General features: G+C 33.8%; 1 protein-coding gene across 1 annotated transcript in view; it reads right to left on the reverse strand.

Annotated features, from left to right (window-relative positions):
- LOC118187447 (uncharacterized) overlaps window positions 1–20214 on the reverse strand; it is a 285905-nt gene that overhangs the window by 96165 nt on the left and 169526 nt on the right. Inside the window, exons 3-5 of the mRNA XM_035357671.2 lie at window positions 8509–8781; window positions 7607–7879; window positions 5868–6158 (exon numbers count right to left, since the gene is read on the reverse strand). Of these exons, the coding sequence (XP_035213562.2) occupies window positions 5868–6158; window positions 7607–7879; window positions 8509–8781 (837 nt within the window). The remainder of the gene's footprint in view (window positions 1–5867; window positions 6159–7606; window positions 7880–8508; window positions 8782–20214) is intronic.

Here is a 20214-nt window from a genome sequence, read left to right on the forward strand (position 1 = left end):
GTTGAGGCATTGCTGCCCATTCGTCTTGCAGCGCCAATCGAAGCTCCGGAATCGTTACTGGTGGTAAGGTACGAGCTGCCAAGCGTCTGCCTAGAAAATCCCATACATGCTCGATGGGATTGAGATCCGGAGATCGTGCCGGTCAATCCATACGTTCAATATCATCACTCTCTAAGAGCTGTTCGGCAGCTACTGTGCGATGGCATGGTGCATTATCGTCTATGAAAAGGAACTGCGGACCCATAGCGCCTCTAAAAAGACGCACATATGGAAGAAGAATCTCGTTACAATAACGGGTCCCGTTGACTGAACCTGCGTCGAAGATGTGAAGGTCTGTACGACTACGAAGCATGATGCCTCCCCAAACGAGAACACCGCCACCTCCATACCTGTCCCTTTCAATGATGTTCGAGGGATGATTGCGTCTTCCCCGCTCTCTCCAGATGAGTATGCGATGAGAATCGCTACTCAGACTGAATCTGCTCTCATCTGTAAAGAGTACTCGTCGCCATTCATTGTCTCTCCAATTCCGGTGTTCCCGGCACCACAGAGAACGCCTTCTCCGATGCGCAGGCGTTAGAGGTATACACCGTACATGGCGTCGTGCAAACAGACCACCACCGTGCAGTCTTCTGGCCACGGTAAAACGCGATATCGGTCGTCCAATCGCCTGTGTCGTGTGTCTAGCGATTTCTCCCGCTGTCTGCCGCCTGTTTCTTCTGGCCTGTAACGCAATATACCGGTCATCTGCGGGTGTGGTTCCTCGTGGACGACCACAACTAAACCCCCGGATAGCTGTTCCTGTAGTTTGAAATTGTCTCCAAAGTCGTGAAACGATGCTGTGAGCAATTCCGAACTCTGCAGCCACACTTGTCACACTGCGGCCTTCCTCCAACTTCCCAATGATTCGACCTCGGGTAAAAGCCTCCAGATGTCGTCTAACAGATTGATTATTCGCCATTTCCCTCTGAGGCAGCAACTCGGTGTGATTTTAACTGCTATACGGCGTGCTATCTCTTTGCCAGAAATACTGATCTTACACCGACAAAGGGGGGTGTTCTTTCGATTCTTTTGCTCGTATTTCAGATTTCAATCACATTTATGCTTTCCTTCTTGATGAATTAATACTGAGCGATTTTCAGATAAACTAAGTCTACGTTACTAATACCAATATCAATCTCAAAGCAAAGAAGTATTTAAAATCCAGCAAAGCAAAAACCTTATGTTTGGAGTAGATTTTAACCAAGACTCTAAGGATTCCAAGGGTAAAGGAGTACAGAGTTCCCTTCCTAAAGAGCAAAGAAATCTGCAACTATAGGGAAAATGATGGTTGTATTTATACCCGAAAATCTCACGAAAATGTAGCTGCATTTGTAAGCAGAAATAGTACTGGAACGACAGAAAAAGTACTGGAAGTTCTTTCTAACGCTTTTAAAACTGTATTAATTTATCAATTTTCGTTACTATTTCTGGCGAAAGGTGGCGCTACCTTGTTGTTGGCTTTGCTCTTTTTGGATATAAATACAACCGTGGCTATTCTTTCGTTGCAGATTTCTTCGCTTCTGATGGATCTGTCTATGTTTACCCTCGAAATAAATAGAGCCTTGACTAAAATCTAAGCCAAACAAAAACCTAATTTTATGTTTGACATTTTTCTCTTCTCTCTTGAAGGAAATATTTTTTTCGATATCTAAAAATATTGTAAATTACCTATTCTAGGACCAGGAATCCCTAGCACATAATAAAAAGAAAGGTTTTATGCATAATATATTAACTTTTTCATGAAACTTAAGGTTTATATATCGGTTAGAGCATTAGCTTTGTAATAAATGTTAAATGCATCGTTTGCTTCGGGTTCTAAAGTGATAGTCTAGATTTGCAATGATCCATTTTGGATGGAATGAAAAGTTACATTGGAAAATATGTAACATTCCATTAATTTTGCATAGCATATCCCATTCATTTGTTATATGTGCTGAATTTTTCAATTAAATTCAAAATATTAATTCTGGTGTGTACTATTGATTTCACGTATTTTTAATCTTGCGTATCATGTTATAGCTCGCAAAAATTTGATTTGTACTGTCTGTACTTGTTCTTAATATTTTTATTCATGATCTATGTTTACGAAGAGTAAAGTAGGATAGATTTTGCTGTCACTTAATAACGTTTAAATGAATCTTCTGCTATATTTTCCATAAAAACTGAAATAGCCATGCTTCTCGTAGTCGCCCTCTATACTGGACTTTGGATAACGTTCTTGGTCATAAGGTAGTTAAATGCGTGCAGTATTTTACCTTAATTTAAGAAGTTATTTTGATTTAAATCCTTTCTATAATTTCTCCTTTCCGTATTTCTCAACAGGATGCAAATTAGTTGGTTGAGTATTTAAGTCAAGGTTTTTGAATATTTTAGAGCTTTTGACAGTGTTCCCTTCAAGTTATGTTATATCGCCCTCTCTGCGGCTTTAGTGATTTTACTTGCGAACATTAGAACGCACCATTTAAAATAATGAGCCAGTTTAAGTAGACCACTTTGTGTAGTACACGAGTACGTTACTTTTAATTTAAATTTCAACTTACGTTATTTTAAACACCCACAAGTGGCGCAGTATATGTGTACACACAAGTTGTGCTTTCTGTTCATTTAAATAGTTAAAAAGAAGGTCATTTTCTTCTTATTATGACTTTGTCAGGATATTTTTATATAATGCTAATAGGGCAGAAAGACTCTGATTTAATTTCTACATAATTAAGACTACGTAAATGACATATGAATTCGGCCACAATTTCCGACTTATGCTTCAACCAGCGAATGTCCGTCCATTGTGACTTAGGAAGGGGGAAAACCTTGAGGTTTATGAAATTTACCTTAACATGCAACGTCAAAATAAGGGCGTCTGATTTCAATATTCTCAAAAGCAATAATGAAATGCCATGGCGTTATTGAACACTAATCTGCTATACACTGTCAACTGCACAGGAAGAAATTTGGAAGATTATTATAGATACTTCAAGAACGTACTATATCTTTATAAATATGTTACGTTCATAAACAATCTATGAAATAAATTATTTCGCACCGGATAAGAATAAAATGTATGTTTCAGAAATGTGGGAAAAAAAAAAAAGAGTGCTTAGAATATTTCTCTTTGGCATTAAATTTAAGATGTTCTGAGAGTCTTGAATAAATAAATGTATTCGATCTGGTTAAAGAGAGTCTTCTTTGAAAATTATATAATAATTACTAGTATTGATGTTTATTTTCTTTTTCAAAAATTTTAGTCCCTTTTCTAGATGGCCTTCTGAGTGGTCATTGCAAGAAGATTCATTCTAATCTTCCGTATAATTTTACAGTTTCTGTTTCTGTATATTTAGACGCTCGCATTATTTTATAAAATTTTACAGTTCATGTATACATACATACATATGTGTGTGTGTGTGTGTAATAAAAAAGGGACTTTGCAGTATTGATGACGTAGAGAGTATAAGGTTGAAACCGTAATGAAGAGCAGGAATTTTGATAGCGCAGAATATTGAAATGCTGATCCACAATGAATAGAAACTGGCAGCCGAGGCATATTAAATTTCATTTTATTTCAGTAAACATGTTTCGGCCACAAATAACTTGGCGCATTATTTGTGATTATTTCAAAATATTTACATTTTTGATAATTCTGCGTAAGAAGGGAAGCAGCAGATCGAAGAGCAGCAGTCCAGCCAGGTCGAAGCGTAGCAAGCGAGTGATTTATGTTCAGAATGAAATCTTAATTCAGACAGAGTTAATTTTGATTCTCATGCATTTTGATTGGATAATTAATACTGCTGTAAAATTATTATTCCATGTTCGTGTTTTATTACATCCATTTACATCATCAGAATTATTCAAAAGTGATATGACATGGACTAGTCTCGAAATGACGTAGTACACCTAAATGCGTAATAATGCCTAGAATGAAGAATCCGGTACTTTAACCTCTGGTTGTAGACATAGCTGAGAAGATAGTTATAGCTGAGGGTGAAGGTTGATAAAATATCTAACAAAACTGAATTAAAGATTCCCCACCTTTATTTTTACACTTCTCAAACCGTCTTTTTGGCAGACAAATTACTTTTCAATCATCGTTGAATACAATAATTTTTATATACACAGGGAAAAAGATACGACGACCTTTCAGGCAGGAAGGCATAAGCGGTGCTGAGTTGTTTGCATAGCAGAAGTCAGAAAAAGGAACGTAGTTCTTCACGAAGCCGTATTTATACTATGTAGATGCTTTCTGCGAAGCTAAACCGTGATTGCTTAATTTTAGTTACCTGTTTTAAGCAGTGTTATGTAATTTGGAAAAATCTCGAATTTGGGAGAAAGGATGAACTTAGAGAGAGAGAGCATAAAATATAGAATTGTTAATTATGAGGTCGCCAATTATTTCTTAAAGCAGCCATCGTATTTTATTATATCTTACATATATATATATGTGTGTGTGTGTAAGAAACATATTGTACAGAACATCATGTATTACACACATATACATATATTATATATTATTAGTATTATATATATATGATTCCTAATCCGGGTAATTTGATTTTTTTTCGAATTTTTCCAATTATATTTTTTTATCCTACAATAGAACTTTTTTTTTCGAAGTATTCTTATTGAGTTTAATCAGCCAATCGCACTTTTCTAAATTCATTACTATTATTATTATTCACATTGATTTTCCTTGCTCATATTTGATTTCAGCCTTGCTACTATACAGAGGAATAAATTTTTACATTTGGAAAAGGAGCCTATAGGGGTTGGACTGTTAAAAACACAGATTATTTTTATCGTTTTTCTAAGATGATTTTAGAATTTTAAACTTTAATTTGTACTTTATGGGTTCCGAAATAGGCTGTTTATTATTTTTTTTACATCTTTCATTGCACCGACCCCCTGATGACGATGTAGCGAAACATGCAAATTTCATATTGGTTTTGGAATAATTTATCCTCGAATTTCTTGCAGTTTGCCGCTATCATTCTGTTTTTTTCCCATGTGATTTATTTCAAATTTAATATGTGATAAATTTTAACCGTATTTTTTATTTTTATTTTATTTTGCATTATTTACCACCACAAAGTTGCTATCAGTGCGCAGTTAGTTTAGGTTTTGAACTGGTTTTTAATTTGTATTTATTCACATATATATATGTGTGTGTGTGCATATGTATCTACCTATCTATATATATATATCAATAAATAAAAGTAGAAAACAGTTCAATATATATATATATGTTTGAATGATATATATATGCCAGTGTTTGAATGTTATATATATGCCAGTGCAACATGGAGAGAGAGAGAGAAATTATAAAAAGGCATTCACATTGATTTTCCTTGCTCATATTTATGAAATTAATGTTAAGATTAGACGAGTAACATCAAAAAATGGCTTAGCTGCCCATAAATTCGTAAAACAATTCATGTTCTGCGAATACAATGTTTGAAGCGAGTCAAATGATGAGGTTATCGACCAATTCCATGGGGTAATCGCACTTTGATTCCGTGTATAGGTATGTAAATTAGGAAAAAAAAAAAAGAATAAATTCTGTTTGAAGTTTCGCAGTTTAAGGTGTCATAAGTTCAGCTTATCGTATAAATATCTGCAAGAATAATAATTAATGTCATCTTACTTAAAAGCCCACCGTAAGAGTTCTATTTATGTATTTGTCATATTGAATTTTCACATTGAAAAGTTGTCGAAACATTTAGTGACAGCCCGTCATTATTAACTACAATACAATCAGGACATCTTGATTGCTGGGCTAAAGAGTCTTATCAAAGGAAATTACACGGTGCATTAGATTCATATCAGAAAACACTTACCATCAACACACGATTCCTTTTCAAAATAAACAGCGCCAGTATCGACTTCTGACGTTTCTTCGAGAGCTTTGACGGGTTGTTCTAAGGGTCCAAACTCTGCTGCAGAGTCCTCGGGACTGAGAATACAGGTCTCGCCATCGAATTCATAGGAACGGCAAAGGAAAGGAGCGGTGTGAAGGCAGGAAATTTCACATTGCTCACGAGTGGTTATATTCTTGATGACTTGAACATGACGATGGCGCCGTAAGATTGCACGTGACTGCCTGCTGCGGAACTGGCATCCTGTAGGCTCTGGAATGTAAAAGTTTGGTACGATCATTTAAGCCAAAATAATTTAGTTTGCTTATAATTTTAATTATGGAGAAGACATTCGAATAATCGAATACTCCAAATCTCGAAAAACATTCAAATCGCCGAATACCCCAAATCTTGAAAAGCATTCACTACTTTAAAATACGAATATAAAAAATGAAAAATCTGAAAGCTTTCAGATTTTATATTACGCCCAAATGCCGTTTGTATGTTTTACGTTTGTTTGTTGTACGTTTAACGTTTTGTATGTTAGCTTTATTTATTAAATATCATGTTTTTCGCATTTAAACCACATAAAACAAAATTCAACAGTCATATCACAAAATATTTAAAAACAGCAAAATAGCATACCTTTAGAATTTCCAATACACAGTCTCGCGGGTTGGAGATAAAAATATTTCTTTTCCATATAGTGTTGCCATTGCTTGTTTTGAAATCGTTGACTTTGTCAATCAGAATTCATTAAAGCTTTACAAAATTTGAAATAGATAATAAAACAATTTCGAAATTCAAAATTCGGGCTTTCAAGTGCCCATGCTCGGTTGAAGGACAACGTTATTCAAAATTTGATAGCTCTAAGTTCTGCTGTCTTTACCCAATGCGAGAAACATTCATGCAGATTCTTCATTATTTAGTTTCTTTAAATATAAAACAGGACAATAATATTTAGTGGCAACAGTTTGAAAAGTGCATCAACGCTGAATGTAAAAAGACGCAAAATGCTGTTAGCCCTTTGGTTCTAAAGCCCTTTTGGGCTAATAATCTTCTGTTAATCTGTTGTTCAGTTTAAGTAAAGAGTCTTTTACACCCTTTCCAAGTCCCTGTTGTAATTTCCAAGACACAGCGAGAAGTCGCTTAAGTCTTCAACAGTTCTCAGTTAGTTTATGTTACCAAAGAGAGGGAGACTCGAGAAAACATTTTTCATAAAGGAAAGTGGATTTCAAGTGGAGGAGTGCACTTGTGTATGTAACAAGAGTTGATTTCCTTGTTTTTAAAACATGAATCTTTAAAACTTTAACTTGCTTAAGCATAGAACACATAGATATAAACACATACATGCATATATAGTAAAAATAATAATAAACTGGATATAAAGTTTAAATTTAAGACATTTAAAATTTAACAAATTTTTAACACATCTGGAAGAAATTTATTAAAACTTCACTAAAGCTACTAGAAGCCAAGCTATTAGCATTACTGAAGATAACTGATTAAAATTTTTACTTCAAGAATTAAACATAGAGTTTAAATTCATTTGACACTTGTATATCAAAAAAGGCGAAAATTCAGCGGCAAGAGACCCCCAGGCGGGAAAATCAGGACGCGTCCCGAACGATAGAAGCTCTAACTACGCCACTGACTGACACACTTCTAGAATATGGTATTTAGCTTTTTTATGGTAACGTTCTAACGTTGTATTAACTTACCTTCCACACACTGTCGTTCGAGATAGAGTACCGAACCAGGATTCGGCGACTGTCGGAATACTTCGGCTGCTGTTCGACGGTTATGTTGACTGAGAATGCACTCATAATTTGTCTGGTTGAACCTAGCAGATCGACATGTGAATGTGGGTTCCGAAAGACAGAGAGACATGCAAAGATCACTAGAGTTTATATTTGTAATTATCTTATCGAGGTAGTGGAAAAGCTGAACGCCTTGGACTTCATCAAACTCCCACTCGTGCTTGCATTGTGTATCTGAAAAAATATAATTATTATCATAAGAAATTAAATTTTATTAATGCTATTATTATAGATAACGTATCCTCAGAAGCCTTAAACCTATTTTTAATAGAAATCCTATAAAGCTGTGATTATTGTTAGAAACTTGAAATGAGATTCATAAGAAAATAGAAAAAGGCTACTTACGTATTGTCGCAACCACATTGACAGAAGCCGTCAACTTTTCATAATGCGCCAAATTCTGGCAACCATGCGTATAAACATTCTTCAGACAATCATGCTCATTACAGTTCTTTAGAAGTAGCATAGCCATTTTCGTATGCGTTCATTTTTATTTTTCGTATATGTTCCTTTTTATTTTTTAAAATTTATCATATAATCCTTATTTAACAATTAACACTTGTATTTTAAATTGCAAAAGTGTGTTTTATTTTGATAAATTGTGATAATGTTTGCCGATTTACGAGTAGATAAATATCGATAGTTTGTGAATCTTTTTAAAAAATGTCATGAAGATCGCCAGCTTACGCCGGATAAGTAATTTTACCTTTTCATCTGAGAAAATTGCCATATTGCTTCAAGGTGGTTGCGTTAGTACGTAAATACTGAAAAAAAGTAACAGAAACATTAAGTCGCTGACATACCAGGTAAACATAATTTTCTGTGGTAACTACTATATCCGTCTTGCACTAATTCGTTCTCCAGCTCCGCTGTAGTAACATTGTGGACTATAAGGCAAGAGCTATTCTTGTAATCGATAAAGTATGCTGAGCAGCTGTCATCCTGCATGCAAAGAGCGAAACATTCCGAAGGTGGACTTTCGTGCACTTGAATAACATCACCGGCAGGTAACGAATCAAGTTTGAGTTTGGAGAACAGCCTGCGGACAAAGGTCAGCTTTCCAGAGGGGCAGCTTACTGAAAAGTAGAAAGGAAATCTTATTTTTATTTGGACAGTTATTTATGCGTTTAGATAGCTGTTCCTTTTAAATTCAAAACCTGACAGAAGAAAAATAATGTATTTATTCGAAGGTCGTCTTTAAATATACATATAACTTTTGCTCTTCTGTTATTGTACAGACCAGGGATTCTCAACCTTTTTCTTGCATCGGCCGCTTTTAAAGGAATAGTTTTGTCCGTCGACCCTCCTTTTATATTTTCCTCAATAATATATAGTATACAACATAATCATAATACAAATAATTGCATGTAATTAACTTAAAGACAATTAGATTTAGAATATAAACAAAAGTTTTGGAAAAAACTGTTTATTAGATTCATGTTTAATTATTTTTTGTATTATTATTAATATTAATTTTACAAATACAAACCAGTTTTCAGAAACAAAATCACGCATTCAAATTGAAAAAAAAGCTCGATTTTAATGAATGTGATGGCTTAGTATTGTTGAATTTTTTTTTAAATATTTCGCGTTACATTGCTTAATTTAATTTTTAAAACCCCCTCGTTCAAAAATATTCAGCCTGATTTTTGTTTTCGATTCTATTTTTCGGTCTCCGCATTCCCCTTTTTTATTGCGTTTTCTTGTATTGCATAAAAATGTATACATTAAAAAATATTACTCATTTTTTAATTTATTAAATGATTTAAACTTTTCCCCCGTACAGTTATTTTATATGATTTCTTCTTTACTGCGTGGTACAGCTTTATACCAATACACAATATTAATATTTTTTCTTATCAATGGGATTCATATTATATCGATAAACTGTCTGTGCATACTGAGCTTTCGACCTTTAATCAACGCCTTAATCATCACTGACCACCTTAAATATTTCATTGATCCCTTTAAGAACTGTTTAGACCAGATATGTTTATTCACGCGTTTTTAATCATTTAGAATGCAATATAATCTTTTTTTATTGCAAAGTATTGAATCAGGGATTTCCTAGAGTCATAAGCATGCAGAAGAGGCAGTCTGTGTTATTTTGACTACTTTCATAAAACATTTTTATTATTTTATTATATTTATTATTTCACATAATTTATTTATTTTAATGTTACTTTACATTTATTTTACTTTACTTTAGGTTACATTTGTTTTACTTTACCTTTGTTAGATTACTTTTATGTTTAAAATAATTTAGATTACTTTTACATGCATAAAACTCATTTCAAATACTTTAATGTAAATGCACATGTACATACGTACTTCATAATTCGTAGAAATATGAATTTGAGTCATTTTAATCATTCAAATTAGTCTAGACTTAATTAATGTGTTGCATTTTTACACTCTTTTGATGGTAACAGAATATAGGTTTTCATTGTTGCTATAACTTTTGAATATTTTAGAATTTATTTCAAAGATTTGTTTTATAGTGTTTCTTGATCTCATGTATTTTTTCATGCTATTTTGTTTAATTGTTTCTCTTTAATATGAATTGTTTCTAATGATATGAATTGTAATATTAATTATTTTTTCAAATTTTCTGTTTATTTTCTTTAATTGTTTTTGAAATGATATTTCACTTTCGTTTCTGCTCTTTTTTACAATTTAATTTTATAGTTTTCATCCGAAATTAGAAACAACAATAAACTCACTATTATTAAAGTCTAGCTTATCGCCCCCCCCGAAAAAAGGTAATTAATATCTTTGATTATGGTATATTCAGTATTTGAAAGAAATACCCCGTTTTTAGCGTAGTGAATTCCGCCGCTAAAGGTTAAAATAAAGCTCAAATTTAAATGAAAAAAAATACTGTCCAAACAATATCTAGATGGATTAAAAAGAGGCATTTATAAATACTTAATCCAAATCAAAAACTGAAGATGTATGCACATATTATTATTTTTTTAACAATTTTAACGCTGCACGTTTATGCGTTTAATGAGTGTTTACTGTAATTTTTCTGAAATTTCTGTGGCGTTAATATTTTATAGTAGAGGGCATCCGAACAAATCTCCGGATTTGATATTCCGGAAAGAAAACTTTATTCTTAGAAAATGGATAATATTTTTACATACTTACAACAGGTAAATAAATATTTCGATTTGAGAACGTAATGTTTGATTTGACCTGGTAACGCCGGCATTTTATCACTGAGCTAACTCATTTTGCAGCTTCATTGCAATTGAGTCGAAAAAGAGCGCCACACAAATATTTTGATTATGAAAAATCATCGGAAGGTGGCAAGTGTTATGTACAGACTGTTAGAAAGCTTCATGCAATGTTTGGACGCGGACATGTGCCTAATGAAATAACAGTTTTCGGATTGATAAAGAAATTTGAAGACGCAGGGTAGACAGCAGATATTATATGACAACGCTCTCATTCTAACTGGTCTGATGAAAATATTGCTATTTTGCGTGACAGTGTTATTGGAAGTCATAAAAAAAGAAACTACTTAAGAGAAGCAACAACACAAAAGTTAAAGAGGAAATTGAACGTGTCATTAGCCGCCTCGATAGCCAGATACGTGAAAGAGTTCCGAATTTCAATGAGAAAGTACGGTGCTGCAGAGAACGTGAAGTCGTGGAGGACATATGCCGTACCTTATTTTTTTAAATAGAGCGTTGACCTGTATAAGTGTGTTAAAATAGTTTCCATTTTCTGAAAATATTTTATTGGAAATATAAATTAATAAATATGATGCTTTTATTGAGATGACATTGAGATGAAGTCTTTTTCACATCGCCGTTGTTTTCCAGTTATCTCTCTCTAACAGAGCTTAGTTAATGGGGGTCATCGAGAGATCATTAGCTAACCGAAGGGTTATTTTGTGGATTTGCGTTAAAATTTTCTTGAATATGTAAAGTCTTTTAAGCCTTTATATAAATACATCAACAGTTTTTGAAGTGACAATTTATTTTTAATTGATATTTTTTCAAAATGTGGAGGATAAAGATTTCGGTATGTCTATTGAATGTAAGAAAAATGTCTGCTACATGAAAAACTGAGTTTACAGTGTACAGACATTAGGTATTTTAGAAGCAGAAAAGATGAAAAATATGCAACAGCCTTCGCCGGGAATCGAACCACGGACCTCTGGAATACCGGCCCAGCGTGCAGAACCACTACAGGACGAAGGCACGCTAGGGAAGTGGGAGAAATACCTTGTAACAGTAAAACAGGGGATAAGAGACTATCAAGATCGAAACAAAGAACTCTGTACTTGTGCATATAAATAACGCAAATTGTGGATGATTTTGTTGTTATTTTATTATAAATTGCCACGTATTTTGACATATAAGCCGATCCATATATAAAGGGAGAGATAAAAATTTGCAGACAAACTTAATTAAAGCTGGAAACCCATTTATAAACTTAATCTGTCCTATAAGTTCGGCCAAAAGTCTTTAAAAATACGAATAACTGATCGTCTTACTCAGCAAAACTTATTTGTCGAGCATTAATAGTAGTTACACTGAAGATAAGTATCCGCAACTTCCATTCAAAAATTAAAGGTGAGAGCCACTATATCCACTTTCTACTATCCCAACTATTAAAGGTGAGAGCAGTATATAAGGAAAATAATTTTGGCGCGAATAATTTTACATTTCCACTATCCCAACTTTTAAGAGTATCTATCATTTGAGGCTTTAGTAATCGCGTTGCGAATTTAATTTTGGTTCTCAGCTATGGTAAGCTTTTTCCAGCAAGCATAAGACCCAAGATTCTCCTCTCCTTTTAACTATGTTCTAGCTTTTACGAATCAAATAACATTCTTCGTTTGTACTATATTATAACTAATGTTCAGACAATTAAACAAATTTTTTTAAAAAAAGTAGGCTTTTTTTAACGTTTTGTATGTAGCCTTTATTTATTAAATACAGTGGGTGATCGGTTAGCGAACTTAATCCGTTACAAGACTATGTTCCCTATCCGAACTGTTCATTAACCGATCATCGATTTACCGTACATTTTTTGTCAAATCGATTAATTCATGCTGGAGACCCTAAAAATTAAATTTTAAAAAAAAGGTTGTATTATTTCTTAGTAAGTTATTAAGAAATAATACACACATATAGTCTTGGATATTAATTAGTCCTTTTTATTTTTTGTTTATGTTAAAGAACATGTCCAATGTCGATTGATTTTCTCTCTTATTCAGGATTTTCCGGAAGTGATTAATAGCATTGTCGTTGTAAAGATACCCGACCCTACTGACATCAGCTTGGTTTGGGTGCCATTCTAAGACCCTTGCTCTGACATCCTCCCACTTCTTCAAAGATTTTTAATGGCAGATGTCGGTATTGGTCCTCTTTCGTCAAAATGAAATCAGTTTCGGTTTTGAATGGAATTAAAACCGAAACTGATGGTCTACTCTGACTATGAATATTCTATTGGAAGAAAAGCAATACAGAACTTTGAAGTTTAATAGGCATGCAACATTATTCAAGAGAGATTAAAAACGATTTTTGGTCCGTTGGGTGTGGCAACCCTGCACATTATGCTTCGAGGGCCGAGAAGCGTTCGTTAGAATTCGTTTTAGTTCGTTATCTGAATATGTGTTCGTTGTCCGAACACAAAAATCTTTCGTGAAAGTGTTCGTTGTTCGATTTGTTCGTAGTCCGAACTCTTCGTTAACCGATCACCCACTGCATCATGTTTTTCGCACATAAACGACATAAAATTAAATTCAACAGCAATATCCCAAACTATTTTAAAACAACATATCTTTAGAATTTTTGATAGACAATCTCGCGGACTGGAGATAACAGTGTTTTTTGTGTACAGTGTTGTCATTAATCGCTTTCAAATAATTGAGTTTGTGAATCAAAAATTCATTAAAATTCGAAATAAATGATAAAAGAAATTCGAAATTCAAAAATCGGGCTTCCAGGTGCCAATGTTTGGGTGAAGCATTACGTTATTCAAAATTTGATGGCTGTAGGTACCGATTTTTTTTTTTTTTTTTCATAATGCAAAAAACTTCCGTACATTCATGCAGATTCTTCGTAATTTATTTTCTTTAAATATAATACAGGGCGATTATATTTGGTGGCAACAATTTAAAAAGTGATTCGCCGTTTATAGTGAAAAGTCACAAAATGCCGTGTTGAGACTAATAGCCCTTCTGGGCTACCGCCCCTTTGGGTTAATAATAAAAATAAAATTGCATGATAAAATTAAATTAAATAATAAAGAAAATTTTAAAAAAATTTAAAGAAAATTTAAACAGAGAAGAGGAAAATAAAAATAAAAAAATGCGTGTTTTGCTAATTTTAAAATAAAAGTTATGCTTTTTGCTGAGCTATGCTATAAGCGGAATATCATTTACGAAATGGATGAAAACGACGATAATGGTTAAACGGAGAATGATGACTTTCAACTGGACTTGCCTCAATCAAAGACGCTAGGAAATTTCTAAAAGTTCCAAGTCGAACACTGATAGTAAGAAATTTAATTAATTTCTTACTATCAGTATTCGGTAATATTGGGATTATCTAAATCCGAGAGAGCGTGTTGTTGGTTCAGACAGTCGGAAAAACAATTGTCCAACCATATCCGAAAAAACAATAGTATTAGATGAATTTAAAAAAATTGAGTAAAAAACTTTTTTTTTCAATTGTTTAACCTAAAATATCATTTTTATGATTATACTGAACTGATGCGTCAGACAATTCTCAAACTTCGGTAATAAAAAATTCGCTAAAATCTTTCGGTTAATGCATAGAAATACATAGTACTCCCTCTAAACTTAAACCGAATAACTGTCACCAGAATCATCTTGTGTATCATCGGCGTTAATAAGGTAGAATATGAAGTAGAGAAACTTCCTTCAGAAATGAAAGAAAGCTTACTATCTCAAAAAATTATATTCTAACAAAAGGAGTAAAATCACTTGTGCATCAGCATGTTTCTGTAAAATATATTTGCTTGAAAAATACTTGTTTATTAAAGATAATTAACAAAACATCTCTTACGGAAACAGGCTTTCCAGTATACTTGTTTTATTGTACAAATCGCACAATGTAAAATGAAATGAAAATTGCTACGAATGAATTTCTGCAGAAGAACTCACTGAATTCATAGACTTCCCATTTAAACGTTTCATTCCTTCTCAGAGCTCACTGTTCTCTTTCCTGATGTTTAAAAATATCCAAATTTATAGCAATCTTAATATTTCTTCCTTATGAAGGTATCATGAGGTCGCATATAAATCTTAAGCAACAATCAAAAACGAAGCTTTAGCGGGGAGGGGACGGGAAAGGAAAGTTCAAGTTTAAATTACAGGATTTAGAGAAACCTATAACGTTACGATCCATAAAAATCAATGCCCATAAACTAAAAAAAAAAAAAAAAAAAGACCAGACTCAAAATAAATTCGTCCCAGAAGCACTAAAACTTCAACTTCGAATAAAAAAAGCTTACTACCATTTAAATCAATGAGAAAGATTTATGCCGAGCCCGGGCGAGGCGTAAACAAAAGCATTCATGACCGTAACTGAGCATCTGGACAATCTGCATATGATTGCCGTATCGTTATGCCCGGGTATATATCACGAGGCCTACTTCATTTACTACTCGAAATGAGAGGGGTCAGCAACCCCTCTTTGATGAAGAATTAAAGGATTGCAAAGTCGTATTTTGCGAATGATAAATCAGGAGTATGACGAATGTTTTGTTTCGCAGATGAAAAGAAAATTTTATGCAACAAAGAGATAAAATGCGTCTTTAAATGTAACCGTAAGTAGCTTGTGCTTCCTGTTCTTTCATAATGCATGCACGTCTCACTGACTTAATCCTTTTGAGTGGCCTTTTCTTAATAAATGACGTATTTTTGATTTTAATCTTGACGAGCGCTTTTATGAGCATGAGAGAACATCGTGGCAAAGGGACACGTAGCCATTTGGGTGATAAGGGATCTCTTTCAACAATAAGAAAATGGAGTAAATGTTGTAAATATAAGTTTAAATTTTGTTTAGGAATAGGAAGTGCTTAACTGGCATATAGATATAGCCATGGGATCAATGCTTAACGGTATTATTACACCTTTTCTTTCATAATGACGGGACATTTGTTATTTCGGTATTCGCAGAGAAATTGTCTACGTATTAATGTAATGTACTAAGGCTGTTTGCGCATTTTTTAGATGAATGTCATTGTATTTATAGAAACATTTTACCTAAATTTTTGTTTTTTATTGTTCCATTTGACAACACTAATCTTCACTATCTTTCTGCACCGTAATTTCCAAGACCATTAAAGCTTCTTTTAGTATCGAAAGAGGCATTTTATCACATTCCTTCCTAAAGGCTTTCCAGAGTCCAAGGAGGGTTGTAGGTCATCGTTTGGACAATTCGCTTTTTAACAGTCCAAAAGCGCAAACATTTGTGGATGATATATCAAAAGATTTAGTAAGGATATGAGTGAAGAGTATGGCCTTGATGCCCGTTTCTTGTTCCATTTTTTCCAGGAAATTAACAGATTTTGACGTGAGGCGCTTAGCTTTGTCTTGATGCAGTTCAACTGATTGGTGACTTTGTTAGTAAAGAGAATATACTTCAAATTTGAAAACTGGGCATAAAATATATTCCTGATAATATATGGAGTGGATCTTAACAATTTCTGCACATTTTTTAAATTTTATTTGCCGTTATATCAAAAACCAGCAAAAATTATAAATACCTTTGAAAATCTTTCTTTAGATTCTTTGAACCTTGTTCTAAGATTTCTTTCTTCTCTTTGATGATAATAAATGTATCTCTTTTTATTGTGGTCATTTAAATGTATCCAAGATTCCTGTATTGTGACAACATGTTTCAATTTTTTTTCCGAATAATTGTTTCTCATAGAGAATTCTGCAGCGCGTTCTGCTTTTGGTGGTATGTCGTGGAGAAAGACGATGCACATTACGTTTATTTTTTTGCCTTTATTAAGATCCAAATCAGCATTAATCCAAATTCATTACAGCATGATCCAAATCAGCATTGCTATAAAAATTGTAGTTTACAGTTGACAGCGAGCATTTTAATGATTATGCAACAGCTTTCACAGCATTTTTTAATAACTAGATACGAAAAATTTCTTCGGAGAGAGCACAAATCTAGCCTTTCGTCCATTGTTTGTTTAAAAACGCCATTTTGCATGAAAACAAAATTGTCAAGTAGTAGACGATAATCTACACTTTCAAAAATATATTTGTAGTTGAAAACATTTCCAAGCAGGCGATTTTGTTATAGCAAAGTCGTCTAAAAAATATGCGAGGCAGCCCCCTCTGTATGATATATCCATTACTTGTGGCTATACTATGTTATGTACCGAATACTGTCTTGCCTGCAGATGTACTTTCACTACATGTTTAGTAGTTTCAATGTAACATGTGTAACATCATTTTAGCTTGTATAGCCGCTGGCACCGTAAACTGCTTGGTAATTTTAGTATTTCTATCATTTTGAGTCATTGTATATATACTTTGGACAGTACACATTACTTTATCTCATTTTACTTTTTTACATTGTGTCTTATAGAATCATTGATATTTTAAATGCAGGGGATGTAAAAAAAAAATATGCAATGAAGTCACCGAGACTCTAACCTGGACCTCTCGAATACGCGCTGAGTGTGCTACTGTTACACCATAAAAATATGCTGGAGGGATGGAGGAAAAACCCTATATACTCCCCCTTTTATAAGGCAACTGGGGTATAGGGGACCCAATCGCCAAATACTGGTGGTGATGAATTATCGTCCCCTCTTTTAGGGCGCCCCTGTAGAGTCATTAGATTATTTTGAAGCAGTAGACATGAAAAATCAGCAATGCCCTCGCCGGGACTCGAACCTGGACCTCTCGAATACACGCCGAGTGTGATACCTTTACACCAAGAGGGCACGCTGGAAGGAGGGAAAAAATTGTAGTCTTTTATTTTCTTTTCATATTGAAAATTGAATATATACCAGTTGTGCCCAACCTTTGGCATCTCGCGAGCACATTTTGGCCTATCGCGAGCGCATTGCCAAAACATCAACGTTTTTGTTAAACATATTTCCAATCTTATGTGATACATCTGAAATATTAATTTAGGCAAATGGGTTTGAGATGAATAATAATATTGGTTGAACGTTATGGAAATCAGAGAAGCGGAGTTCAAAATTATTTTTTTTTTTGGTGCATTTAGGTTTTCTGAGTATTTTTCTATTTCAATTGCCTTGTGGTTATTAATATGGCTTGATAAATTCTGAAAATGGGTGAAATTTTTTTCTTTTATCTGATTTATCCACAAATTTAACTTTATATCTGAAAAGCAGTTACAGTCCCAGTCAATCGAAAAAGGTTTTTTTTTTTTTTTTTCTTTTCCCTGGAGATCTTCGTTCAGTTTGATCAGTTTAGCTGTTATATCCGTGAGAAAATACAGATCGGATAATTATTATCGTCCAATTCTTTATAACTTTCGTTTCTGGATTCCCAAAACTGCTTTATTGGCGAAAGAAGTTCTACAGATCGTTGAAGTACTTTTCCCCTGCTGAGCCATCTAACATCGGAATGAAGCAATAAGATTCCATGTTCGCTATCAAGTTCATCAGCCATCAAGCAATTGTTTTATAACGTCTTGCAAGATATCTCTTATAACTATAAATGCTTATCATATTTTAACAATTAAGAAATATAAATGACTGTTTTTTTTTTTAAATATTTTTTGTTCATAGTACCTAATCGGGCTGGCGAGCACATACAAAACGATCGGCGAGCATAAGGTTGAGCACCGCTGTAATATGCCTTGCATGCATAGATAATTTCGCCCTTTTTGTGTATAACTTCAAGGTATATGTCCCCTTATGAAGAATGAGCTGGAGCTACCCATGAGTTGGAGCTACGTTGTATACCAGTGACTTTGAAGAGCAGCAGCTGTGTTACCAACACTTATCATGCTTATTGTTGTCTATACTCTCTATTCTTCTCCTTGTTTCGATTTAAAACTTCATTCTCCTGTACCAAACTTCATTCTCCTGTACGCTGCACCACTATGCAACTCCTCTTGGCTCAGTAGCTCCTCATTGCCAGTTTGGACACCTGATAATTTGGCTGTTGACTATTTAGCCATATGTCAGCAGTCACGTAGCAAACTTTAACAGCCCCTGGTCATATATTATTGACTAGTACAGTAAATTAGAATCGACAATGTAGCATACTAGTTGATAAGTACATTTTCTATGTGGACATGCCTCTTCGTTGGTGGAAGAAAGAAAAAAAAAGTATCCAACGGAGACTTTGTCATTCTGGCATCGAAACTTCAGCTCAAGAAGAACCATAAAGTGTGGACCGCTGTTGCATATACAAGAAAGAAATCGCATATCTGATAAATATTCATGCCTCACCCGGGCTTGTAACATCGGCCCAACAAAATATGAAAGCTGCGCATGCCAACCGCTATATTCAACTGGTGGCTTAATAGTTTTGCATAACTATGATGGTCGTTTTCACACAAACATATAACAATGTGCTTTTAATCGGCAAAACTCTTGACCAGGTATTCGCGACTTATATTTCAGCAAATCTCGTATGTAAACGAACTCTGTGATTTTCATCTTTCAATAACGAATATTAGGAAATTTCTTAAGAAAATATCTTTCAATAAAGAATATTAGTCCTATTTATTCTCTTGCAAACACTAGAGAATCTTGAAACATTTATTTAAAAATTTGCTTACATATTTAAAGAAAGAAATAAGAGCTGTATTATATATTATTATGTTAGAACGACTGGTATTTTACTCAATACAAGAAAGAAGATTCGAAAGATAATGAAATCTTAACCACAATAAACATTTCTATTCTAATCAGTACCCAATCAGATGAAAAAATATTGAGCCTATATTTTTATATTACTTATGTATGGTGTGTTACCGGGAAGTTCGATTAGTTTGAGGTAAGTTTGGTCGGACTCTTTTTCAGTTTCATCGTTTCATTGTATTCGAATTATTCTCTTATGTTCTGGCAATATTCCATGTTTCTGAAGAAGACTCGTAGCTTTTGTTACCCTGTCGCCCAGATTCCAAAGATCCATGAAGAAAATCAATGAGAAGCTCAGGATTAATGCAAACAATAGTCAGTTTGAAATGACGACAGTGGACAAACACGAAAAAGATAACCAAAAATATGCATTATAGTGTTTGATTGCTTGTTAAATGGATTACTGGGAAGTAGGTAAAAGCTACATGTTTAAGTGAGATGCCTTTAAAGAAGGCTTTCTAAGAGAAATTGGCATTTCTTTATGTGATACTTGGGAAAATACAATGCATCATCGTGTCAATCTTTTCACTGAAATTAAAGTTTCGATGAGATCACCAAAATTTTAGAGCCACTGACGGGACTTGTGCTTTTGCTGTGGCTAATCACACTTGTTTGATCACATCAGATCAAGCACACCAGTTTTATTGTGACGA

The sequence above is a fragment of the Stegodyphus dumicola genome, chromosome 10 (assembly GCF_044657685.1).
Source record: "Stegodyphus dumicola isolate Sdum_Otavi_A_Nest chromosome 10, ASM4465768v1".
NCBI classification, from domain to species: Eukaryota; Metazoa; Arthropoda; class Arachnida; order Araneae; family Eresidae; genus Stegodyphus; species Stegodyphus dumicola.